At 42.6% G+C, this 27567-nt stretch overlaps 4 protein-coding genes across 4 annotated transcripts; all 4 read left to right on the top strand. All coding sequences in view use genetic code 11, as the record gives it.

The window, feature by feature from the left end:
* Positions 1-1144: 1144 nt before the first annotated feature.
* On the top strand, positions 1145-6425 carry EGR_02211 (1-acyl-sn-glycerol-3-phosphate acyltransferase epsilon; the record flags this gene model as incomplete). Its single annotated transcript, XM_024491460.1, has 8 exons — positions 1145-1348; positions 1384-1459; positions 1492-1607; positions 1808-1894; positions 2835-2925; positions 5293-5457; positions 5809-5929; positions 6143-6425. The coding sequence occupies 8 exons, from the start codon at positions 1145-1147 to the stop codon at positions 6423-6425; spliced, it is 1143 nt and encodes a 380-aa protein (XP_024353966.1).
* A 759-nt stretch (positions 6426-7184) lies between these two features.
* On the top strand, positions 7185-12517 carry EGR_02212 (mRNA turnover protein; the record flags this gene model as incomplete). The annotated part of the gene is made up of 11 exons (XM_024491461.1): positions 7185-7318; positions 7354-7496; positions 7532-7698; positions 7729-7917; positions 7955-8381; positions 8956-9884; positions 10452-10564; positions 11374-11512; positions 11579-11893; positions 12086-12253; positions 12320-12517. 11 exons carry the CDS (start codon positions 7185-7187, stop codon positions 12515-12517), a joined length of 2922 nt encoding a protein of 973 aa, XP_024353967.1.
* Positions 12518-18298: 5781 nt separating this feature from the next.
* EGR_02213 (hypothetical protein) lies at positions 18299-21157 on the top strand (the record flags this gene model as incomplete). The annotated part of the gene is made up of 3 exons (XM_024491462.1): positions 18299-18965; positions 19272-19999; positions 20957-21157. The coding sequence occupies 3 exons, from the start codon at positions 18299-18301 to the stop codon at positions 21155-21157; spliced, it is 1596 nt and encodes a 531-aa protein (XP_024353968.1).
* Positions 21158-22469: 1312 nt separating this feature from the next.
* On the top strand, positions 22470-27567 carry EGR_02214 (S-formylglutathione hydrolase; the record flags this gene model as incomplete). The annotated part of the gene is made up of 7 exons (XM_024491463.1): positions 22470-23820; positions 24554-24652; positions 25260-25384; positions 25604-25668; positions 25821-25942; positions 27054-27250; positions 27484-27567. 7 exons carry the CDS (start codon positions 22470-22472, stop codon positions 27565-27567), a joined length of 2043 nt encoding a protein of 680 aa, XP_024353969.1.

Here is a 27567-nt window from a genome sequence, read left to right on the forward strand (position 1 = left end):
GGCAGAATATATATATTTAGCACGAAGAAGGTGTCTGGGCTATTGGCATGGCCCAAAAGGCCAGCCCACCCAGCAAGGTACAAGGGGGCTAATTCGAAGTACAAAAGTGGCGCCTCACTAGAACCGAGGGATAAACCACCATCGTATTACAATTGTGCCTGCACTCCATAACCGCCAATTTGGTCATGTTAATAGTCTCAAAACTCTTCTGTATGTGTGGGTTTCGTTACCTGGCGTGACGACTTGTCTCGTTACTCATTTATGCTCTAAAATGAGCAGTCTCATCTTAGGTGAATTATAGTTTGGACCGATGTGTTGCTACTATTTAAGTGTAAAATTTGAACTACTAGAGTGACATTGCACACCACTCTAAGACGTGCGGATTGCCGAGGGGTGCCTGCTTTAGAATGTTAACGACAAAATTTACTAGGATTCGAATCTGATGCGTCGTTTGTTGGGAGGATTCTATTGTATTTTCCTACTCTAGGAACAGTGAAATCGAATATTTGTAAGACATTTAATATCATACATGCATTCAATTCGCGCATCGAAGTACTTTAGAACAATGGGCAATTTAACAGAGTTGCATAGGTGTTATAGATTTAAAATGCGACAGCTTTGGCGTTTAGCTTTTCAAACTCGGCCTGCAGTACCTTGAAAGGGGTGGATTGATTAGATTTGGGCATTCGTTATTAGTCACGTCATGAATAGGTTACAGTGATAGGCGTTTTACTCGTTCCTAGTACACATAATCAGGGGTAAACAACAGCTGTTTTCTTGACGCTTTTTGCCTAACCGATGCAATTCGACAAGCAGTAAATCCACTAAACTCTTTTTCCATTAGATCTAGCATGGAACTTATGTTACGCCAGGTTATTTAGGCAAAAACTTCAAATTTTTGGCTTTTCAAATTTAAAACAAAGATTCGCTTATTGTTCGCATAATATATCCCATTTTTACAAAAGACTTGACCACCACACATTTCCACTCGGGTTTAAAGTCATTCTGCCCCTATTGGTTCTTATTTCGTGTAGGAGCCTGATTGGTTTCTTACAACTCCATTCATTCGTTAGCGTTTTCTCAAGCACTGTTGGCTACGTGTCTCAACTTTGAGAATTCTCGTGTTCAGAAAGTGTACCTGTATATGCTGGAGGCCATGATCCTTTTGCCCTTATTAGCGATTATAATATTGGTGCCCATGACACCTACTGTCATGGTCCTGTGGATATTATTGCGATTGATTGGCTTTTTCCTTCCGCTTACTGCTTATCACACCTTTGATGATAAGCTCTTCTCATGGTACCAGCGATGTGTTTTACTTTTTTTCGAAGCTTTTGTGACGCGGAAAGTAACTACGTCCTCTTGATTCTTACAGTGGTTTAGATCTACTTCTATGGAGATCATGATTTTACCAAACGCAAGGAAAACGTACTTTTTATGTGTAATCATCAATCGACAGGTATGTGGAATTTTTTTCCAATTTGCCTCCAGTTGATTGGATTATTTGTAATATGGTAATCGCCAGGCAGGGTGGGATTGGTCGTCTCCGGTACATTCTATTGAACATATTCAAATACATTCCACTCTTTGGATATTACGTCTACCAGGTCTGATTCCCATACTTTTTTCTCTTCCTCATCCCATGCGTAAATAATTCGGTCTTTCACTAAGCAGTTAATTAAGACGCTTAGAAATACCATACCTTACTTCTAATGTATTCAGTCATGTCTCATTTCTCACAGTTTAGTGGCTTTTTTGTTGCGTATCCTAACAATCGATAGACGTTTTACTTCATTCTCCCCTACAGCACTGCTTCATTTTCGTAAACCGCGATAATTTTGAGGCACACAAGGCTGTTGCAACAATGGATTATGTGACAAAGAACGGTCTCTCAGTGAGTTACTTGAGTTTTTAAGCTAGTCTCTCCAACCACTATATATGACTTTTACTTTGTCATTATTTTTCTTTTTTAAAACACGTCAGTGGCTAGAGGTTGATTATGTAACTGTCTTGTTCATCGTTTTGTTGGGATTTTGGTTTTCTTGATTCCCAATATCTGGGTTACTAAGATACGCTATCATATTTTAATGCGCATTTTGCATTTGTTTTGTAACTTAACGAGTTTTTAAAGACATGTTTAATGTAATGGACGTCAGGAGGTGTTCTTATCTATTTACTCCCGCTTGTTTGCGCCATAATTCGTTGATTGCTTTATTTTCCACCTTTCACTAGACATTGGGGTGCTTTCTGGATACATGTAACACACCTTTTATCAGTTCTGGTTCTAAAGCGACCATATTATGTCTTAGTTGTCCTCCCAGTTTCTTTATTGATGCTTTTTTTGATTGTGTTGCTAGAACAGCTTACTTAGGTCGCGTCCTTAAGTTATTAGAATGCTCTTACCTTCTAAGTTGTACGATTTGGCTAGATTTACTTACATCTGGGCCGTGTAATTTGTCGTGTGGATTATTTCTTTTAGGTTGTGCACTTTTTCCCTTCAGAATACTCTTCTTGAGTTAGTTGTGTGCTTAATTTGGTCACGCTACCTTCGCTTCGCGCTTTTGCGATAGCTTATTAGATTTACAAAAGCACTACCGAAAATTTTATCGGTATTTTCTTGTATTTATAAGCTGGTCACATCGGTTAATTCATCTCACCTCCCTTCAAATAATTTTTTAGGCTTCAGTTTCCTTAGCAACAGCAGCACATTTTTTTACAGTTGGACGATCTCTTGACGATATTGTGTGACCTAGAGCTTGCGCTCAATAGCCTTTTAAAAGATCCGTTTGAGACTTCAACTTCTTTCAGCGCTCGTTATCCTCTTGTTTGCGTAGTGTTGGATTGTTGCCTTTCCGGAAGTTGATCGTTTCAACCCGAAGAAACCGAAGGTCATAGAAGAGAGTCGCGCCTTCGCTAAATCGAAAAGTAAGTAATCCCTTCTAAATCCTTACCAATCCCATAAGTCGTTTGGCATGCTACCTTAGCTCTGATTATCTCGTATTTGCCATTTATTAACGGATTACTATGCGTTGCTACTTACTCTTGGTGAGCCTGGCGTTCCATTACTACCCATCAAGTTGACATTGTGCCTCTCCGTTCGTGCCGTTGTATCAAACCAATGGATACTTGGAACAATTTTGGTGATTAAATTGTGCTTAGCGGGTCGTATGTGAAATACGGATTGTCTGCCATTTTCGTAAATTTGGGACTTCCGTGAACACTGCCGTCTTCATTTTACTTGCCGTTTGATTATATTCACTTCTAACCTGATTTGCAGTCAAAGTATGCCTACTCACCGGCTGTTTATGTACTTTTAATTTCATGGTTGGGAAAATTGCTTTAGTCAAATTGATTTGTCACCATTCCTAAAGTGGTTGCTACTTCGATTCCTTACAGGGACGCTATTGGATGGTCATAATGTGACGCCGGATTCACCACTGATATGGGTTAGGGGTGTACTTTAACAGGTCTTGTTACATTTCTGCAAAGCTCTAGTCACCCTATCGTTGACGTCTTTGGCAGGTGATTTCAATGGCTTGGTGGAGCACATCTATTAACAGAATTTCCGGTCGCTCTGAACTTGGGACTTCTTCCCCAAATCATATTCAATTGTTGAATGCAAAGTTTCAAAATCAATGACCGTACAGCTCTAAAGTTTCTTCTAGACTCCTCTCATACTTCAACGTGGACTGTTTATCTTAAATCTGCAAACCAGTTCGCGCCTATGTATCGGTTTAGTTCAATCTCCTGCACTAGTGGACGTCAGACATTTGAATTTATGCTGATAAACTAGTATTTAATCTCCTGTTCCTCTCGAGACTACTTTATTTACATAGGCGAAAAAGATTTACCTATTAACAATCATATCCGGTCGTTCTAATTCGTACCTATCATATGAAATTGGTAAAAAGAACCGTTGTCCTATAATATTTGGAACCTCTCAAGATGATTTTCGGTTGGAACGTTTGGTTAATCGCCTTTTATGTTGGTTGGTTAGTAGAAGAGCTTGGGGTCAAATCGTTTATAATGTGCAAAATTCTTCGATTATAGTGTGGGCACTGCATCCGTCAACGCTTCAATGCTTGGCGGGTTGACCCCCTTACCAGCGTAAAGCGTTGTGCAATACGCATGTCTTAGTTTGACAACTTCGCTTTTGGTCAGAATGGCCATGTTATTAGTGGCGTGAAACTTTTATTTTCGCATGCTGTGATTCGACTTTCAAATCCACATCTGGGCACTTTTCTTACTGTCTTATATTGGATGTATCGACTTCAGCCTCAGTTCAGGACATAATACGCCATCAGGAGCAGTTATTCTTTTACAAACTGAGTGGTACATCGGTAACCGTTTAACTATAGACGCCATCTTTAGGTCGTTTACTGTTGATGTCGATGCCCTAAACCAGGTTATACAAGCTAGTAAACAGCACCAAGATTGTTTCTGTTTGTTAAATGTGAAGTCCGTGCATCTTGTTTATACCTGAATGCGGACTTGGTTCTTTATGTAAACATTGACCTGTAGTTCTTAAAACTAACACGATTGCATGATTTACTGATTTCCATATCCCCCTCATGTTTTCGATAAATTTCTCATGTTGCTCTTTAGTTCGGGTCAATTTAAAAGAGCATTTAACTCCGGGTTTTTTTAAGTTCTGATAGCAATTACTATCCTAGTTCTGTAGAACTGCAAGCCTTATCACCCAGGGCTTTTTTGAACTAATCAAAACCCTAACTACACCAATTTCACAGTTTAATAAGTTAGTGCTACAGTTCTTGGGCTTTTTTATAAAGTAGTCCTGTAATGAAAACTTGACGAGTCTGTTTTCGGCTGTGGTCCCATTGCCTTACTATAGAGGCAGATTATTATTTCACCCCAATCTTTAGCTTTATCAAGGTTCTACTTGATCGGTATTCGCTGTAGAAGTGGCTGGGGATCCTGTGGGTTATGGGATGAATAGTGCTAATAAATGGATGTGGCTGAATTAGAAGTGTTGATACTCCCTTTTGCCATGCACATCACATTGTGCAATGTGATCCCTCACCACCACTCACTTAATACGCATTGCGATTGAATGACCCCTGACTGCCTTAGTCACTAAAGAAATCAGTTATTTAACCTGGCGTAAAGTTGAATGGTAAGTCCATCCCACCATTACATTTACTGGGTTGGAAAGCGTGTAGCATTGGGATTTCGGTGCAGTAAAATTGAAGTTTACTTCAGGACTTCGTCTTGCTTTTATTAGTGGTATCGATAGTTATCCTAATCAGGGTGTTTCTTATTCGTTTCTTGTAGACCTCCTTCCTCTCCAGTACCACCTTACTCCGCGTGTCCGTGGCATGGAGCTGCTTTTGAAAAACATGAGTTCACATCTTCACGCCGTGTACGATGTGACAGTAATCTTTGCCGACGAAAATGGCAGTTGCTTGGATAAGGGCAAGCCCATACCCGGTCTATTCTGTAAGTTCCACGTCGACAGTACTTTTGCGGAAAAGGAGAGCTGGCTTAGGGAAAAATGATAACAGTTGCGTCACACCCTTGCTTTTGGTATATATTTGCCATTCCTCTCCCTCCCTCATGTAGTAATCATAATTTAAGATAAATGAATCCTATGGCTAGTGTGTTTATGCGTAGTCGCCCTTTGGATTGCTTCATTCTATGCACTAATGCAGTTTCCCCCTTTCAATTTCGTTCACATAAATTTGTTCTCAGAGAGCGCGTACAATCTACTCTTGCGCAGAGGAAAGCAATCTAATTCCACTTAATAAGTCCTGTAATTGTGTTTATTTTGTTTATATTATCAATCAAAAGCCTATTTGATGAGACCTCGCACGCTACATATTCATCTCCAACGTTGCCCTATCGCCGACGTTCCTCAGGACCACGATGCTCTCCGTGCCTGGCTCTACTCTCGTTTCGCTCTCAAAGATAAGTAAGACCTTCTCTTTGCATGCATTGGTTGGACTGTTATGTGTAGTGAGGGCCAATTTGATTTTGCGAATCGGTTTTATTTCGGATCTTGAATTGCTTCAAGAATGTGATATGGTTAATGGGGGTGCTGCTCTTTCGCACATCGCTTTAGTATTCAATTTCAGGTATATCTGTGCTTAACTCCTATAAAAATTGTTCGTATATACTCCCTTAGATTGTTTGCTGACCTCGAAGAAATAAAGAAAAACAAGGCAAGACAGCCGAACGTGGATGAAGTGAAGGCTGCTTTCCTAAGAAACCTTTCCGTGAGTAAGGTACCGAATGGCTTTGACGAGCTCCCTCGTTTGCGACGTCGTTGGCTCTTTACCGCCTTCATCTGCTTAGCCTCAGTCACTGCCTTACTGCTCTTTGTCCATCCCTGGCTACGATATGCCTATTTCGGCAGCGTGATTGGCACCACCCTATTCGGGGTTCCCTATGTCTGGCTAACCGTCTAGCGAGACGTCATCTCCCTTACGAAATGCAATTGCCTTATATGACTGCGTTGATTAAAACGTTTCTTCCAGGAACATTGTTAACGAGACTTGCAATGGTACATCTGTCTAACCGCATGCAAAGAACTTGTGGTTTTCATCCTTTTTATTCTGACAGATTGAATCTACGTGTTGGTGTCTAATTAGCTTTTGCTCATCGTGCTCACTCTTACGTTGGGTTGGTGGGTGTGCTTACATTCATCATGCATTTGACCAGGGCAAGGTCTGCGGTGGGGCGAGATTTGTGGTAGTGTTTGTGGCTTGAGGTGGTCCGACGGCTGAGGAGTTGGAGACGTAGTCACTACATTGAGTATACAATTTTTTTGCAACCCATTTGATCAGTTGAGTTGTTTGCTTCGAAAAGTCAATGAAAGAAGGCATCCCTAGCAGGGGTGGGTTGTCGTATTACCTCCAGTAAAAGGTCGATGGATAAGATCACTCATTAATGGGACTATTTAGCATAGCGTGGCTAGTTGTGATTGATTGGACTTCAGAATACATAGGCATACGTTGAAAGGTGGAACAGTATTGTTTACAAGTCTGTTCATTAAAAGGACCCTTGAAATTTTTCAAGACCTTTTTCTGCTAGATTTGATCGCAGAAAAATTTTAACTATTAAGTCATAGTGTAAGCTCAAAATGTTACTAGGCCAAGTAAACTTTGTTTAAGTTGGCTCGACTTCGTGCGTCACTATGAGTTTTTGGATGAGGAGCTGTTTGCGGGATGGCGCCGTTGAATTCTGAACTTGTTTTGGATAAGCTTTCTCCCGAAGAACTAATAGCAAAGGGTAAGCGAGAGATGCTATGTTCCCAAATATCAAATGCTGTTGAGTGCTTCCAGATGGCTTGCCAATTACTGTGAGCATAAATTTAATAAAGGCTTATTTATAAAGCGCCGAGAAAAATGGTGACCTGCACGATGACTTGGCGATCCCAAATTTGTTATATGGGACGGCTCTGTTGGAGCTTTCGAGATCTGAAAATAATATTCTGGGAGAAAGCATGAAAGAACGTGCCGAGTCTATGGACTCGACAGGTATGCGATGTAGATTTGTTTTTCATTTTCTTCAGAGGATAGTAGTGATGATGAAGGAGACTGTGAAAAGAATATTAAAGGTGAACTAAAGCAAGCTAACGTCGAAAAAGGCGTTGGTGTTAATGAAGTCGGGGATGCTGGGACATCTAGTGTAGAAAAATCCACTGCGTCCGGAGAAACGACTTTTTCTCCACCAGAAGGGGTATTCTTTGCCATTATTCATAATTTTTAGTCAGAGGATTTAGGAGATGAAGATATATCCACTCTACAACTAGCTTGGGAAGTCGTTGAAGTTGCTAGAAAGTTATTTCTGAGACATGAGGATGCTGAGCATCAGTTGAGGGCTTCCGATTGCCTAGAAAAACTGGCAGAAATCGGGCAGGAAATCGGGAACCACCAACAAGCAGTGTCAGATCTGTTGGTATCATCGGGTACATTTCTCACCGCATTGCGTTTAGGAATGCCTGAAAATACGGTCGATACACGCTCCTAATAATGATCGCCTTATTGCAGAAACCCACTTTCAATTAGCTGTCTCCTATTCTCAAGTAGGAAATGTGATTTCTTCGGATGCTTCGTTTGTCGATGCATTGAGGCGCCTAGAGGGATGTAAGTTGAAGTTGGAGTTGCAGTTGAGTGCAGTGAATGAAGAAGGTGAAGGTGATGGGAGTAAGATTAATCAATTGGAAATGCAAATTAGAGAGGTCGTCGGACTCATTGGCGAGGTATCTGAACGCCGAAAGGAGGGTTCTCAGTCTATACAATCGGTTGAAGAGCCTCAGGCAACGCATGTGCACAAAGATGTTCCCATTGGTGATATTAGTCATCTGATTAAGAAAAAAAGGCGGATCAGTGGTGAGAATGCTCGACAAGTCCCGGAAAAAAGTGCGGATGGAAGGTAGTCTTTGAAGATCCGTTCCAGATCATTCGCCTCAGTTTTTCCACCAACCGGCCGCAAGTCTTTTGCCACCGTTATTCAGTGGTGTCAGCTTTGCAACTGTCAGTCACTTGCATACCCTCTGTAGCAATATCAATTTTTGTCCACTCCCTGGGTCTGTTTCTCAATGCTGTAGCTTTTGGGGGCCGGGTGGCGGGTAACTTGTCGGGAAGGGGATCGACTTGTCTACCCCTGATGGGTGTGGGATGGAAGGCATTTTGTCTCGCCATTTCTGCCTGTCAAGGTGTGCTCTGGTTCGACTGAGGCAGTCGGTGGATTGGGGCGTCGGATTTTACTAGTTTGAAAGTTAGTTTTCTTAACAGTAAGTTGTGCAAACCTTTTATTCGTATTGGTGAGTAGGCTCTAGGTCACATATTCCACAACACCAATGGTTGTTGTCCCGCGGCTTAATTTAGCCGGAGTCAATACTAACATTGCGTAAAATTCCTTCAAAGGGTTTGAGTGCTTTCCTGTGGACTCTTGCAATGATCATACGTTTATTTGTATATCTTGCATTCTTAGGCCTGTCAGCTTCAGTCAACAATTGTGATCTATGTCGCAATGTCTTCGAAAAATACCGCTCCGCTTTTTATGACATTGATCCTGACATAAGTCTTGGAGGTGGGAATACTGATTGGGAAGAAAAGTTCATTGGAAAATATGCTTTTAGTGAACTTCATGCCTTTGAGACCATGGAAAAGACTCTGAAGGCTCTGAATGATCGCGAGGCTCAATTCCTTTCTGAAATTGAAGGTGAAGTTGAAGATTTTTGGGTCGACTACTTAAAGACGGGTCTGTCGAATCTTGATGACGTCATCGATGTGTTCTGCATTGAAAAGTTAAAACTCTGTTGTCCGTGGAATAAATTTGGTGAGAAGTGTTCCAACTGTGATCCGTGCATTGTTGAAAATGGCCATTGCGATGGGAATGGCACTCGAAATGGCACTGGGATATGTCTCTGTCGAATCGGATTTAGCGGGAAATCGTGCGACAAATGTGACAACCTGACCCATTTTCAATCTTCCTTTGAGAATGGAAGTATTTCTTGCAGTACATGTCATCCGTCTTGCGCTGGCGGTTGTTCAGATGCGACCTCTGCTTCCTGCATTTCCTGTGCTAAGGGTTTCACTGATATTGAAAAAGATGGCCACAGAATTTGTGTTGACATTGATGAGTGCGCAGGTGATGGTTCTCTTTGCAAAGTGGGGACTTTTTGCGTAAACTCGGAGGGTTCCTTTTCATGTGTTAAATGTCCAAAGGAATGTCTTGCCTGCACAAATCCTTCTACATGTCTGTCCTGTTTATCTGGTTACACCTTGACAGGCACTAGATGTGTGGACGTCGACGAGTGCTCTTTGCCTGATGTGTGCTCTGGACTTCATCAGCGCTGTGTGAACAAGCCGGGATCCTATCTTTGTGTGTGCGAAGAGGGCTATCGGTTGAAGCAAGGCGTATGCGTTCCTGCCACCTCACGCAGATCTAGTCATCGGCATTCAAGTAACAAATGGAACTCTCAACAGTCGAAACAGCTTTTAATTGAATTTTTTAAACTCGTTCTAATTCTGGTAATCTTTGGCGTCATTTTGTACTTCAACTCAAGTCGTTCAGTTATTTGTGCCTCTCTCGCTGTGGCCGCGATTAGTCTAATCTGTTATCAAGCTACTGTGCTCGATGCTCTTTATGTGAATGTGTAGTTTTGCGCCATTGTTACCATGTACATATTATAACATGTCCTCTAATTATTACTTCTCAGTCGATTTCTTGCTCGCACGTCGTGTACTTTTGGAATGTGAATAGCTTTGATCTAAGAATGCTCCAAGGATAACTTATTTAGTAAACGAATTACTTGCTATTTAGTTGGTGAGGTGCTCAATGTGCTCTCCTATCGGCTAGTCTGCTCTCGCCGGCGCATTAGTTAGATTTTGATGAAACTTTAGGCAAAGTGTGGCCGGTGTTTGATCACTCGTTTTCCCCCACTCGATTTAGAAAACTCTGTGATTCGAGCGACCGTTTGTTAGGGTTTTAGTGAGGCGAAAATTAGGTCCGTGGAAGGCGGTGAAGTCACTTCATTGGCACTAGGGGGGCAGGTGAGGTGGCAGGTGTCGTTGAAGCTTAGCGTCCGCAGCGATCCGTGAGGAAGTTCGGCTGCTCACGTAAGCGTCCTCTAAGCAGACTCGTAATTTTTTACTCCTAAAAGCATCAGTCAAGACTTCATGGAGAGCTCTTCTAATGGGCTACTAGTATTTGCATTAGGAGCTGCCGTTGCCAAAGCTTAGTTATGTGCCAATTAGATGAGGGACTAAAGTCAAGCGGCTAACTACGCAGAACTTTTCACCATGATGCCAGTAGCTTATGTGGTTCATTTTGCTATGCTCAAATTAGCTGTTTCAGGGTTATTGCGCTTGGGATGAAGGATAGCAAGTTAGATATTGTAGGTCTGTTGGTACTCTTCAGATTATAATAAGCATCAGTCTTACCAGGACATTTTACACTTGACCTTGTTTTTTTTATAATCTACCTATTGAATTTTAGGTACAGATCTCACGAAAAATTGTATAAGTATCTTAAGGAATTTCCTTAAAAATCATTTAATCGACATGACGCATACATGCAGCACCGACGTAAATAACAAATTAAGTGCGATCTATTGTCATGTAACATTACTATAGGGGCAGTATGCCAACAATTCGAAAAACTGATCATGCCAACAATTGTTTATACCAACAGCAACTAGCTTGCAGCACTCAAGAGTAGGCGGTGGCGTCTTGCCAGGCTTGTGCAAGGTTGGTGCTTTTTACTGCCAACAAGTTCGTACTTTACAAACTCACTTCTAGTTCGCATCATGTTCCAAATAAGTGTGATAGTTTACTGCAGCTTCTAAGGAGTTTGTACTCTTTTCGTCATTTTCCTAAGCTTCCATTTAATCCTGCTTATACGTAGATTGTATAGCTGCAATACAATGCCCATTTCAAAGCGCGACAAGAGAAGTATGTCGTTTTGCTGTCTTCACCATTCTCCTGTAGTTTCACTGACGAAAACCGACAAAAAAGTTGGGAACAAGTCTGCGCTTGTCAACAAGGTACTTGATGATGGTTGGTCTATGTGTATATGTGGTAAAGTAACAGCGAATCACCCTTACTTTCAGATCCAATCACTTGTCTCCAACTACAAGTACATCTATGTAATTACATTTGAGAACCCACGAAACGCTAGACTCGCGGAAATTCGTCAGGAGCTACCGAGCAGTGTGTTGCTATTCGGCAAGAACAAGGTTATCGCAGTCGCCTTCGGTCGGGACGCGACTACTCAGCTAAAACCGGGTCTGCATAAACTCAAAAAATATGTTAAGGGTCAGTGTGCTCTTCTCTTCAGCAACATGGAACTTGATGAACTTCGTCAAGTTTTTAATCAATTCAGAAGTCAGGACTATGCACGAGCTGGTAGCGTTGCTGCACAAACTGTAAGTCGATATATTTTGCCCTGTCGCTTCGTGATGATCAGTATCTGTAACTGCTTTTTGGCATTATTCGGGGACCTTCAATTCTAGTGATATTACGACAAACATCATGGACGTTGGTATGCTCCGGCTGCCGTTCACTAGGTTAATCATAAGTCTCTTCATTTTCAATATATTTTTGTAAAATTTACTTAGGTAACTCTGGGAGCTGGTCCTGTGCCCAAATTCTCCCACACCCTCGAACCTTCTCTGCGCCAGCTAGGTTTGCCAGTCAAACTGGTTCGGGGCATTATTAATCTCGAAGACGACTACCTCGTGTGTAACATAGGTCAGGCACTCACACCGGAGCAGTGCAGAATTCTGGTAGTCACAGCTTTCTACGTCTGCCATCTCCTATGGGATAAATACTTTAATCTTTTTTTGTTTTAGAAATACTTCGAGACTCAGACCTCAGAGTTTCGAGTGAATATTGTGGCTCGGTGGAAGGCAGAAAATGGTAGTGTGGAGAACCTATCCATCAGGGATGCAGAAAATGTGGTTACTTCCCTCTATCCAAAAGTTAGGGTCACATGCCAAACGATCGAAGCCGGATCGCACTGTTTCATTCCTGAACCTATGGAGGTCTAGGAAGGTGACATTATAGGAAGCCAAAATCTGTGCATCATCGTCGATTACCCTGCATTTGAATGACAGTTTGGAACTATCTATCACAGTTCTTTAACTACTGTGAGTTCGCGCTTCGCATCTAAGAATGTGTTCATTAGTATTGCACCTATTCAGTGAGGCTTATGCTTCAAATGTTTGAAACGGTGAATGCAGTTAGGGTTAATGATACGCTACATATGTTAGACTTAAAAGTGTTAAGGCATTGGTTAACTCGTTAATCGTGCATAAAAGAAGCCATGACTTTCTTTGCTCATCAGACGTTCCGATCCTTACGCAAGGGTTTACTCGTCCCCTTCCGGACATTAAGATTTAGTTGTGTCCACTCACAAATGTAGGGGGAACTATTATCAAACTCAAACCTCTTAGGACTAGTCCTAACCTACTTCAATGGAAAATTTCGTATCAAAATGGGTAGTCGACTTTAGTCAGAAAGGTTTTGAGTTGACAAATGGGTGGAGTTGTGAATGGTTGCTAGCGCAATGGGGTCCTTCCTTTCACAGAAGTTGATGGACGGCAGTGGCTTACTAAGTGAAGCTGAGGTAATAGCAAGAGCGTTAGGGTGTCACTGTGGTATTAGAGGGCGGTTTCCCTGGGCGACATCGCTAACTAGCAGGTTGCATCTTCTGAGGAGAGGGAACAGCCAGCTCTGGCGGAACGACTTCCAAGCTCCCAGTCCTCGCACTAGACTTGACAAGGAATTGCATTCGTTTGGAGGTTTTAAGTACGAGGAAGTCCAATTTGTGTGGGACAGTTGACCGATTGTCTCTATCTCTCAAAGCGACAGCAAATAAAATACAGGCGATGTGAGCGTAGGTTAACACGTTCAGAGTCGCCTTTAGAGAATAAATCACAATAACAGGTAGGAGGAGAAATAGGTAGCCAAAATTGGTAAATGGTCACAGGAATCTGACATTCGAGATTCAAGTTGGAAGGGTTCTACGGCAGTCATTGAAATGCCCTCAAATCTCTCCGTGAATGTTAGGGAGTACATTGCCTGGGGCAATCGGAGGAAATTTGAGCAACTTCAGAAATAGGGAAGTATGAAGGTTCTCGGTATCTAACGTATTAGGTGTGCCATCTAGAGCATCATTTTCTTCAGTTTGTAGGGGACTGTACATCGATAATTTTCTCCAAAATATGCTACAGTCAAAGGTAGGGTATTTTACGCATCGAATCACCATATCAGTTACCGAATCGGTGAGGTATTTCCGTTTTATAAACACGCAGGGAACTCCAAAAGGAAAAAGGAGTAAAAAAACCATTTCAAACTCTATTATGCAGTACATCCAACGAATGAGTATGCATTAATAAAACACTAAACGCATCTGCATAATCCACAAGGTAAAAGAGAATATTGATTTGTTATAAGCTCCTTTCTAAGAGATAGTAAATACATAATTCGTTTGCAAACACTCGGATTAAAGGTAAAATACTAAACGAGACGAAATATGGAGGGACGAATGAGTTAGAATTTGGTCACTGAGTCACGACTGAGTTTACTTTTACAAAAAGACACTAGAGAAATACTGTTTATCAGATTTATTTTAGTCAAGTAGCTGGAAAACAGTAGTGCTTTGGGTACTTGTCTAAATCCTCGTTTTGGTTGCGCAGGCATTGAAGGCTCCAACTTTGTACTTCCTCTGGGTGGCATGACTCTGGAGTCATACTAATGACCCTTGGCCGTTTTGAATGTCGGCAATGCATTTTCTGTCTTGGTACTATGACTACTTTCGGCTTCAGGGGAGGCTCAAGGCGCTGCAAATGTTACTACAATTTAGCCAAAATAATTGAAGTATCATTCCGTCCTAAAAAAAGTTGCTAACAATTTGGTCATATACGGGGAGTGACTAAATCATCCTAACGTGACTGCGCGGGAGCATGGGTAAGTTACTTGCGATCGACTTTCTCTATTTTACCATAAGAACTCAAGTCCTTTATGCACAGTCCACAGGCTTCGGACCTACTAGTGGCTTATCCGTAGTTCATTTGGCCCATGCATCATATTGAAACATTTAACAAGCTCATGAGGCTAGTAAGGAATCGATCATATCTACCGCTTAGTCTATTCCTTCAAATATTAGATTGGCAATTTAGTAGGGGACTAGTGCTCGCATTAAAAAATGTTGAACTTTGATGAGTAATTTACAATTTCTTTGCTTGGGGGCGTGCTGATGGAGATTTGAAGGCTGGTAGTCTGACCATCTTATGACCTCCTCCTGCGGGTTGATTTTGTTTGACTGCGCGTTGAGCCATGCGGTCTCTTCAGTTCTCATAGGTTGTTTTTTTGTCCTTCGGCATGGTTTTTGCTCATGCTAGTAGCCCCCCATGCCTTCCGTACGTTGACATTGTGTGTTTCATCTCTACTTCGACTTCTTGCAACTTTGAGACAGCTCACTGTGGTGCATTAAGCTTTTAGTAAAGCACAGTTTTTTTTCGTCCATATTCATTTCTTTCGGACCTGGAAAAAGTTGGACCTCAGTGTTAAAGCCTTAGACGTGACAAGGTGTACTGCTGGATCCTTGTTTGCTTTTACAATAGCTTGCGTCTTTTAGCAGTCTTTTTTTCTTAATTTAACTGTCAGTACTTAATGCTAACTTTATGAATCTTTGTTATGAAGCAATTCGACGTATTGTAAAAAGGTTTGCCCTCTTTGGTTCTTTATTGTTGACACATTTTTTGTAATCTTTAGCTTACAGGCTTTAGAACCTTACTTAATCACTCACTGCTGTTGCTCCTGAGACATCTGCGCTGCTCTTTCTCCATTGTGTTTACGACTGGCTTGTTTCTACAGTTTGTTTTGTGTATTTTTTAATTTCATTTTTTAACAACTATTAGTCGTATCAGTCTTTGTTAAGTTCTCGTTAGTTTGTACTATCCATATGCTCTAGCACTTGGGAGTGGGTTCTAGCTAGATATTCTTTTGGCCTAATCTTCTCATCTCCGTCTTTTTTCTACCTGATGACGCAAACTTCTAGTTTATTTGATTCTTTTCTTGGTTCTTGAATTGGGATCTTATATTATGAAGTCCCCTCCTCCTTAATTATTGATTTTCAGCACCTTTTCTTGCATCGTTTTTTCAGATCATGAAAGAACCGTCAGACTCTTATCGTCCAACTTCGGAGATGTTAGTGACCAAATTGAAGAGCCAGGGATTTTTCGATAAAATACGTAAACGCTGTCTGGAGAATGTTGAGAGTAACTCCGACTATATTTACGTGAAGCACAATTTCGTGGATCATATCGTTTCACAATTTCTCTCTAGCCAATACTCAACTGGCAATAAGCTAGAATTGCGCGATCAACTACGGCGTAGACTTCAAGGCGATGCCTCTTTCCAACACAGTCTTCGTCAGATGTCGGATCTGTTACTTGCCGCTCAGGCTTCTCCTGAATCTCTTGCCCCTTCGATTAATCAGATTACTTGTGAAGCTCTAAATGTGGATTATCATGAGTGGCTGAAGATGAGTCAGAAGAAAAATACACCTCAGCCACGGATTTTTAGTAGATCCGCCTCCCCGGTTAAGCACACAGAAAACCCCGTTCCTCTCTTACCGAATCCATCTTCAATTTCAACTAATAGAGAGCCGCTTCTTCCCACATCTTCTACCTTTCATTTAGAGAATCAACAGAGTTTGCCGGATGAAAATGACGTGGAGATGGAGGTTGATGATGTCGGGGATGAGATGGAAGTTGGTTAGTCTATTTCAAACCACTTATAACTTGTTTTTTAGTGATTTCCACTTCTTTACTAAAATTTTTCTTTAGGCCTACCATTTTATTCTTTTGTTGAAATGTGACAAAAATACCCACAAAAATAAAACCGTGGAGACTAACGAGCCCTTATAGATAAATGTAAATTTCAACTAGTATTAACTCGCTATGGTATATTTCTACTTATATCATCCCACCGGATCGAGTTGTTCTTAAGCAATTATTTTTATACTTCAGAGTCGACGGATTCTAACGTGGATGCGAGTAGCTCTCAACCTCAGCGCCCTTCAAAATATCTTCCCACAAATACCTTTGTGTCTGAGGATGTGCCACACAGTAATATTAGTCTGATAGTTTCGCCACACGACAGTATACCTATAACAGCGTCATCAGCAGTCATGAAGAATTCGAGTTCCTTCTCACGTAAGATTTCCACTGCAGCCGCCGCAGGTTGGGCGGCATCGGTACCTAGGGAACAGCTGGATGCCGTTTCGGATAATGAAACAATGGGCGGATACTCCCCACTGCGTCGGCGTATGTCTTTAACTGGTCAGTCGGCGAAGCATAGCTCACCTCCTATGCGCTCATCTAATAACCCCAGTCTTGAAAGAAACCCCTCACCTCTGACCGAGAGAAGGCTCTTGCTTCCGTCACCAACCCTTCATAGGGATCGGTTTCAATATTATGAAGGCATGTTCACTCAAGTCTTGCACCATTGTCTGCATCTCTTCAGGGATAACTTTTCACTTATCCTTTAGGGAATGATGCTCGACGTCGAGATAGCAACTATAGCCGAGGTGGTTCCCACCGTTACATTAGGGACTATCAGTATTATAACAAAAGGCAATATAGGGATCACCGTAGTGATCGGTATCTGGACTCGGGTCGGTATGGTAGAGGTGACTTTTCACAGAGTAATCAGGATCTTGATCGATGTAATTATGCTTCTCAAGTAAGTTCGTGCTCCTGCTCATTGCGTGTAGTCGTGTGATGGTGATCGTATCTCAAATGGATGAGGCTTTGGTGCCTACTAGAATCACAATAACAATGGTGTTCGAAGTGGTCATGACCGGTGCAACCGCAACACCTCTCCCGTCGAATCGCGCTCGTATTCCCGGGACCTCCTGTCACGCTCTCAGTCGCCCTCTCTATGTCGGCGTCAGCGGCAGGCATCACCTTACTCGACTCACACTCCAGACACTCATTACTCCAATCCCTACAGAAGTCGCAGAGCCGATGCCTTACGAGGTTTGTGCGTGCACTTAACTTCCAGTTGTGAATATCTTAGTAATGAGTGCTGTCGGCATGATTCGCTTTTCGTCTTCGCAGGTCGCCGAGATTCGCCGCATTCGCGTGATTACGAGCAGCACAAAAGAGAAAGAGAGAGGCACTCGAGCCATTTTCGAGGCTCCAGTGGTTCTCATCGCTCGCCTGCTCGGGTGCGTCCCTCTCGACGTCACGCCTCCTCCGATTCCTCGTCCTCCCTCTCCTTTTCACACCGAAGTAACATTTCAACCCCTCTCACTTCATCTCGTCTCTCCGGGCGTCCCTTCTAAACCTGTCAAATACACCCGTATTTGCTGTGAATTTTAAATTATAGGAATGGGTTTTAAACGGCAGAATCTCTCCAAACGCAGTTTCGAGTTTGAATTAAAATGTGGTCAAAAAGATTTTATACACTGGGGCATGGGTGGAAATAAATGTTTAAGGACTTCACTTGGCAAATGTTTGAAGCAGAGCTGTGTATATCTATTAAGTCGGAATTTCGAAATATGGATTCAGTTCATGGCCGAATATATGTGTGAATATTCATCAATGGATCGCTTGGGGAATTCTGAGTCGCTAACTGGTTGGCTTATGGGGCTTTTTTCTCGGCATTGTGTCGTCTCTAAGACGCCGTCCAATGCGTTCTGTAGGTTTTTGCTAGAATTGGAAGTTACCTTGTTATTGGTCCTGGCATTTCATTGTCAATGTATTTCTAAAGTGAGGCTTATTGATTGTATGAAGCATTTAAATTTACGTGCCTGTTAGATGCGATTTTCCCTCATCTTCCTGGTTGCGCTGCTTTACGATTTCAATGCTGAACCGGCAAAGGGATCTCGATTCACGGTTTGGTTACCATGTGGTCGCCTCATTCATCTGCCATGCAATTTGAACGGGCACAAATTCATTCAACTCAGCACACGAGTGTCGAACGTGAGTAGTAGTGATTTAGTAAAGGCAGAACTGTTAAATAATGTGGAACTTGGTGTGGCTACTGTTTGGTACAATAACATAGGTCGAGTCATTCATGTTGGTGGAATTCTTCCAATCCATCTTCCAATGATAGCTCCTGGTGAAATGGACTACGAGTTGTCGCGAACTGCGTCCACTTACGAAACCCAGAGCGCTCGAACAACGCTAGAGCTACCGAAGGCTTATGCAATCGACTTGGGCAGTAGTCTGGACACACTCCATCGAAAGGCCATGACTACAGTTACTTGCCGGACCTATAGATCGCAACGTGCGGGACTTCTAAAGTCGGAGCTACTGGAAGAGGAACCATTTTCAATGAAAGAGGAGCTGATATACAATCAGTATTCTCTAATGCACTATGTTCAACCTCTTGTGTTATGGAAATACGTTATTCCCGAGCATCCTCTCATAAAAGAACACTTTGATTCAGACTGGTGGCGTGCTGAAGCAGAAGTATTCTGTCGTAAGTTGCGAAATGTGAGAGAATTTCAAATCTCACCCTGTTTAGGTGTTTCTATAAACCAGATCATAGCAACCTCTTCTTTCAAGCACCAAACGCTTCTGTCCTTGACCATCAATTTGAGTTCTAATCCAATGAACGTACTCTCTGACCCAACTAGTACTAATCCTGAGGGCAATATAACCCTTTCGTACATCCATGCAACAACGAAAAACATGCTTGATCAGCATTTCACAAAATCAGTTCTACGAAATTTAACGCTTCATAATGTATCCACAGGTGCTCAAATTTCTATTTTCACTTCCGCAGACATCATCTGTCCAACAGGAACTCAACTAAAACACCCACCCCCTCCTTTACTCCCAATATCCTTTAATTACCCAATGAATACTTCGCTCCAAAGTGTGGACAAGTCCCTCATCAGTCCCGCCGAGAGCGCCTACGTATTGGCTACAGTATCGTTGAGCTGTGAAGCCTGTCCACCTGGTCACGCTCCGCGAACGCCCTACTCCTTTGCTCCATGCACACCCTGCCCTCGTGGACTCTACCGCGGAGACACAGGCTGGCCCTCGGCCTCCGGCTGCCTCCATTGTCCAGCCGGTTTTACTACCCTTCGGGAGGGCTCCACCTCTCGTGATGACTGTGTCATAGACGGTGGGATGCTTACGCGAGCTATAGTGGGCTTTGCTGTATGGGCCTATCATAACTTCATGGAGCTCATCGTAGCCGCCCACGAGGCCTCAATGTCTTACACCAAACGCGCCAGGCTCTACCTCAGCGAAGAGAGTAAGGCGGACATGTCCAAGGAGTCAGTTCATTGGATCAATCGAATAAAGCCGGCTGCTCTCGCTGTGGGTATTTTTTACAGTCTCCTTGTACTTCTATTAGTTGCGCTAGCTCTCTACCGCCTTCTGCTGATCTACCGCTTTAAACGGACGCATTCTAAGCACATGCACCTTCTAAGGAAGAGCATTGTCATTGGCCAACTTAATTCACAGGATGATACGAAAGATCTACTGAGAAAGGACTTTGCTAAGGTCGGTGAGATAAACTCGGCACATGCAACTGCTTGAATGACGAATTCTCAAGCAAAACACGCGACTCACTGGTACTACTTGAAAGTTTTCAACACTTTTAGTACCGGTCAATGTACTTCAAATGCAGGCATCAATGAATGGCATTATATTGGGTCATATTACTCATTAATGATTAAGACTACACAGGTTGGGCGTGTCACTCACTCCAACTCTACTTAAATTTGTAGCGTCATGAGTCTTGGCTGAAATCGTACTCAGCCAAAGTATTAATGGAAGAACATATATCAAAATGTACGGAGGGGTCTGAAGACTATAAAAATGGCTCGAACACCATGATGCACTTCGGGAACATAACTAGAAGGGACTCAGATACACGCATTGTTAAGCCCGTTGTTAAACAAATTGCTACAGCATCTCAAAGGTGTCTCACTGCTCGTTTAGGTAATAGCATCTATTCAAAAGTGTTTCAGTGGTTTGCCTCAACAGTCAAATAGTCGGTAAATGACAATTTCATTTATCTTTTCCTAGTTTTAAAAGAGTGAAGGGTAGCGCTCGGCGCCCACTAACGTATCAGATAGGCAAAAAACTGAGACCTACACCAGTAGAAATTCACAGATACTACGTCTCGTGCGACGGACAACCAATATCCTGCACACGAAAGAAACCGCACAATTTCTCCGCCGGCCTATACGTTTAGCAATTAGCCCGGCAAGGGAGGCGAATCCCTCTACCCCCCACTCTTCCCTTATTGGCATTTTGAGCTCCCGCTGCTCAACATTCCTACGTAATGAAGCAGAAGAGACATTCCTTTAACTCACTATCTGCCCCTGCACAAAGCCCGCCCGTGGATAAGTCACGACCCCACCCCCGAGCTCCCACAAGTCGTAACAACCCTAGGTACTGTAGGAAGCGCAATACCAACTAGCAGGAGATCTGCTAGCGTACTCCGCGTTTCAGGAGGAGCTCATATCCTGCACCTGCCCAATGACCCACCACATGATCACTCTCCTCTCGGAGGCATCGTCCTCAGCGCACCTCTCATTCAGCTTCCCGCCGCGACTACTGCATAGCCAGTATTCTCAAAGACCACAGGCTAATCAGCAACGCCAGCCGCTACAACGCCAACGGCGCCTCACGAGAAGCCCACTGCAACCGTAACCTCCTATTCGTGAACTGTATTGGGAAAGTGAAAATCCATTGGCTTTATGTGCCCCTAGACCGGAAGATGTCCTAAAAAGAGGGCAACTGCCGGGCCATTAGTTAGTCGCAAAAAAATCCCCAATGCTAAACCATTTAACAAAAGACAAGATTCGACATAATTCCATGGCAACACTGCTTCGTATCTATTCACCCTCACCACCACCATTTTTTCAGCGTTGCCCACCCATCCATCTGGATGAATGTCTGCGTAACCATCAACATAAAGGTAGCGTAGACACCTCCAAAATGGTCTCTTCCCAACAAATCCGGTCTAAATTTGCTTTAGGTGTCAATAGCGTACTTGCAGGAGACTTAACAGACCTATCTATTCACGGCAGATGCCTTCCTCCCAACACTTTAAGCTATGGTATTCAGCCATGGAAACCAGAATAGTTATGCTTCTGGACCGGGGTCGCTTGCTGCTGCCACTGATTTAGCAGCCCAAGCCTTGTCTAGTGTCCTGACAAGCGGAAATACCTGGGAGAATATGTACTAGCCGGGTGCAGAGGCGCTGTCCTGCTACAGACACCAGATAAGAGCCACACGGCAGATCGGACACACGAGCCGAGAATAACCTGGTCAAACAAGAGCTCGTAACAACAAAATAAACACGATGCTTGAACTACTTCTGCTAAGCGAACAGCCTGTTTGCACTAGGAATATTTCTGTTAATAATTTGTAATCTTCACAAATCGCGGGCTAAGCGCGTGCAATGTGGAATGGAGCAATTAAAAGGGTCTAATACTGCTAACGGGTATCAGATTCCTATAATCAGTGACAATCTAGTCTTTGTTTTAGAAACACCGTCCTGAAATACTTATGTGTTACGTACGTGGGGGACACTAATGCAATCCATACAGGTTATTATACATTTCGGGCGAACCACTGTGCACAGGTAGGAACCATATTCCGAGAATAACACCAGGTGTAACAAATCGGTAATACTGCTACATCCTTTATAAACTTCAGTTATTCCTATAACCCATCACAATTTCTGCAACAATTGTTCAATGTACATTGTCTTATTAGTATATCCATTGAACCCCATAGGGTTAAACTAGTCACATATGGCAGAAATAGACAAAATTCGACCATTGCTATTTATTAATTTCAAAGAAATTTATACTGCAATTTTTAGAGCCTTTAATTCTCTTTCCAATATCCTCCCGTGTTAGATTTCTCTAATGCAGCTTACTAGTTTAGGCGGTCCACATAATTTCAATGACACCCGGTCATGACTAATGTTTATCTGTTTATTTACGATTTGTCGATGGGTTTATCGAAATTGATGTCCCAAGCACTTGTGGGCAAGCAATTCGATGGTATATGGCACACGAGTGTTGTGGTCTACAACCGTGAATACTTTTTTGGTCAAGAAGGAATCAGTTGCTGCAGTCCTGGGTTATTGCAAACCGGTCAATTAGTGGAACGCAAACCAGTGGGGAGAACGCGCTATACTGATGAGGAGTTACGAAAATATATTAGTGCATTATCACAGTCACTGTTTAAGCCTGGATCTTATGAGCTTCTAAAGCACAACTGTAACACATTTTCTGCTCACCTTGTAAGGCACCTCACTGGCCAAGAAATACCCGCATACATAACTAATCTCCCGTCAGCTTTCCTGGAAACCCCTCTTGGGTCAGTATTTCGAGGAGTCTCGGAGGGTGCTGTCTCGGCAATTGGTCCTTCTACTTCTCGTATTCCCATGCAGACTGGCGTGCTGCACCGTCAATTACTGTCGGCTACCGTTAGACCAATTTTGTTCGACGAACCTCTTTCATTTGAATTTAGTCCAGGTGAGCTCTCAACCATGTTCTCGGAGAGTACTGGAATCGCTCTCCAGTGGGCCAACAGTGCCCTTCCTTACCTGCTGAAACTAAGTTCACCTCAACTGGATTCGGCGGATGTACCTATCGAGGCCCTCCGTTTGCTTAGATTTAACCGTTGGGCAACTTTTCGCCAATGCAAAGCGATATGTGAAGTGTTTCGTTTAGCTATGTGGCGCTCTCCTGAGTTGATTCTCACGTGTTTGACCGACCCGGACGAAAGTCTGCACAAGTTACCTAATACCTATCCCTCCCCCACTGGTCAGATATCTCCATCTAACTATTTTGACTTGGATGCAGCTAAGTCCCACTTGCTGTGCAACGTTTTTGCGCTCAGCTACGACTGGGATTTGACTACTCTTCCCTTTGTTCCTTTAGAACCTGTAGCCGCTCTTTGTATTCGGCTTATTCGTTGCCAAGATGATGAGACTCAATCTAATGGTAAATACTTGGCAAAATCACCAGAACATGAAATGGCTGGCCTTGCATTGACGGTGAATTTCGCTATGTGCCCCTTGGCTAACGAGTCCGAGGCGATGGAGGTTGCCGCTTCCTTGTTTCATTTGTTGAGCGTTAAAAAATGTTTCAAGTATCCCTTCGAAGCCCTCTATGCTCTGAAAGCCATTCATGCACTCATAGGAACCTTTCCATCTATTGCTGATTTGGCAAAGACCTTGGAAATCGTTAATTACATTCCCGAACTTCAAAGCCAGGTGGGACTTATCGAAGGCGATGTTGAAGCCAGCCCATCTCACATTGGCACCGTAAAGGCGATAGTCAATGAAATTACAAGTATACTTAACAATTAAGTACATTTGATTTTTATTTTGACCATTTTTTTTCATTTCCAATAAAGGTTCGTCTTTCTGTGATGCCGTCTTTGCCTTTATTTTCTACATGCAGCTTCTATTGTTTATTACAAATAGTAATCACATCCAATTACACAAGCAAACCATCGTAAGCTTTGAGTTCTAGTACTTCACAGCGTCTCTACCTCTTTTCCACTAGAGTCTCTATTTAAACGATTTGATGTTTACTTGATGCTTAACTCTTATGGATTGCTTGTGCAATGTGATGATGCCAAATAGTAACTCCAACATGTTTACGCATTCACGATCAACATTGTCGTTCAGAGTTGCCTAGGCCCTTTTATCAGAACCCATTGCAACTTCCATTGGTGAATAGGATTTCTTTTATAAAAAAAGGGCTTCTCATAGAACTTTGCAAGGATGGGTGAGGTGTTCGACTTATCTCCTGTTCTATTTCAGTCTAGCGATATGGCTTTGGAGGAAATCTCGTCCAGCAAGTGCTTCAAGGGCACACAAAAGGTTTTCAAGCACGACAGGTAGTCCTCTGTTCAGCGTTGCCTCTTACACAGTTCGCAATTAGTTACACGGTTAAGTGTCCAATGAAGTTTGCCGTGTACATTCCTCCATGCTACAGTCTTGAGAAGCCCTGTCCTGTAGTTTTCTTCCTACAAGGTATAGCTAGCTGCCGTTATTTACAATATGTTCTTATCCTGAAGGTCTAACCTGTACCGAGCAGAATTTCATCATCAAGTCTGGTGCCCAGCGATATGCCTCTCAGCTTGGGCTCATTCTAGTAAATCCTGATACCAGTCCTCGTAAGTTCGTCATTAATCTTATTGAAGTTTTTCTATTGTGTCGCTGCCACCTATTTTTTAGGTTAGAGTTGGCAAATCGTCTGCCATTTTGTGATAGTCACTTTGATGAACTGGTGTAATTGAGTTGCCTGCAAATATATGCGAAATCATTGTGGACGTTGCAGTGGTTTATGTGATTGAGTTTATGACCGCGCCATTGACCCGTTTCTTGTGCGTATTAAGGGGAGAATTTACCACACTTATCCTATTAAAGCAGAAGTCTGAAAAATGTAAAACTGTTAGCGACGGTCGCCGGACGAGAATCTCTGTGCGAAAGCTCAACTTTACGTGTGTATGCCAATTTTGAACAACGAGCCCATGTAATATGAGCGAAGTCCTGGAAGAATTTATGCAAATATCAAGATAACGGCCTTTTTGGTACCGATATTAAAATGCTAAAAGTTTTGAGATTTTCTAAGGAGTCGACGCTCTCATCTAAACCCTGACTGTTTGGAACGAGTCCCTTGGATAATACTACTAAAAATCGTACTAATTGAACTTGTACCATTTCAAATTTGGGGAGATTTTCCCCACAAACTGTAAGGTTTATTGGGTTTCCTTTTCTTAGGTGGATGTAACATTCCAAAGGAAGATGATGACTTCGACTTTGGCAGCGGTGCTGGTTTCTATGTAAATGCTACCCAAGATCCGTGGTGCAAGCATTACAAGATGTATGACTACGTCACGGTTGAAGTGAGTTTCAGTGCTTCGTGGTGTGGCTCTTTTTACTTTGGAGAATAAGTGAGCTTATTGTTCGTTTCTTTGGACATCAGTTTTGCTCAGAAGTATGAAATGGTGGATAAAATTTTTATATTTTTCACGAGGAGGACATGTGGGTGATGGTATAACTTGAAACGAAACCGTGTTCAATTTCTTGTCTTGAAGAGACGAAATGACGCAATTTCTTTTTAGCTTCCAGAACTAATAGAGAAGAACTTCAATGTTATCTCTGGTAAATACGGTCTTTTCGGGCATAGGTGAGGCTATTACTATTTCATATTCTGCTCTTGAACTGAAACCAGAGCTTGTATCTATTTATCTCGGTGGCTTTTTTTTAAATTGTGGACATCTAGCAGATAAGACAAAGCCATGTCCTACACGTACCTACCATATTTTCTTCCTTTTGCAGTATGGGAGGGCATGGGGCGCTGATGGTGGGTCTGCGAAACTCGGATCGTTTCGTCTCCGTGTCTGCCTTCTCCGCTATATGCCATCCCTCAGTCGTGCCTTGGGGCATCAAGGCTTTCACGGGTGGGTGGTTCTTCTTCATTGTTCATTAGAGCGAACATTTATGGCATCCCACTATAGTTGCATTAGCTTTATATGCTTTGGGCCCATCTGCATATTTGAAAAATCTCAGGTACTCTGATGAAAACCGCACGTTTGGGCTAGGACAAAATCCTAATATCTTGTAACGACAATTTGGTTATCAGAGGGTTGTATAATTGATCACGCACTGAATCCAATTGATCAGAGGCCATCTCGTATTCCTTAGGGAAGGTTCGAGTCCTTTTTATCCTATGAAATGCATTCCAACGTTGAAATCATTATTCAGTGTTGCAAAATCGCAAATCCTATGCAATATGATTCTCGACTGTCATGTGACAGAACGCGAAATCTTTTGCTTGTATCAAGCTCACGTTTCTCACTTCCAAGTTTTTCACATTTTAAGGCATGGATTTATAAATCGGAAGAGCGGCTGTGATGAGGAATGCCTGAAGATTCTAACTGTTAAGGTGCTGAATACCATGCCGCTTAAGTTCAGCAATCCAAATGAATAGAGAAATCGTCGAACGCCTCGCCTTTACTCGGCTTTGAAGCAGTTTATGCACAAATTGCTGTTCTTTTGTGATGCTCTCTCCTCTTTCTAGGTTTAATACTCTTGCTTGACTTATCCACTACTTAGATCAATATACGTAGGGCGAACGTAACCAATTTCACCACTTGTGTTTGGACGCGAACTTGGTCCTAGCAGCCAATCGAGACGTCCGGGTTTGTGGGCGACTCACGTAAAACTAGACGACTAAAGCAAAGCCATGACCCACATCGTTATTGACACACGTCGTATAGGACACGAACGTTTCGAGTAGACTGCTCCCTACCGAAATTCCCCACTGTTTATTTTAATCGGTGTTCGCCTCACCAATTTTGATGCTACCATTTCTGTCCTGTAAGACCGATCGCTCGCTTTGCCACGCAGCAATTTAAATCATTATGTGTTGAATCTAGTGAGATCAGGTTGCTGCCGCAGCTGGAATATACATTCTATTAAGCACCAGTCTTAATTGGCCATGAGACGATCCTGTGCATATCAGAGTCTTATCTGGAAGCAGGAATAGCAGGAAACTGAACTGTTTTCTAGGCTACCTTGGGGACGATGCGGACTGGAGCGTTTATGACACCGTGGAGTTGATAAAAAAGCACAAAATGCGTTTTGCTACACCGCCTCTCATCGACCAGGGCGATGCTGATGAGTGGCTGGAGAAAAATTTGAAGCCTGAAGACCTTGTAAAGGCCTGCGCTGAAACTGATCAGGGGATTAATCTGCGCTACCACAAGGTAAGGTATTCGGCCACCCCACTGATCAAGTCCTTCTACGTATTAGTAATCAGTAGGAAGTATTACGTATCGTATTGAACAAGTTCAGTCTACAAATTTCCCATTTTTTTGCATATAAACCGATTTTATGAGTATTTAAGTGGGAGTACTTATAGTGCATAGGTTGATGTTTGGCTTTAGCAAAAAAAGCTCGTTCGGGTTACACGGATTTCGAGTAATAACTCTTTTTTTAGGGCTACGACCACAGCTACTTTTTCATTAGCACATTCATGGAAGACCATCTTCAATTTCATGCGAAGAATCTCACATCACTATAA

This window comes from Echinococcus granulosus (assembly GCF_000524195.1).
Source record: "Echinococcus granulosus chromosome Unknown EG_S00010, whole genome shotgun sequence".
Lineage (NCBI taxonomy): Eukaryota > Metazoa > Platyhelminthes > Cestoda > Cyclophyllidea > Taeniidae > Echinococcus > Echinococcus granulosus.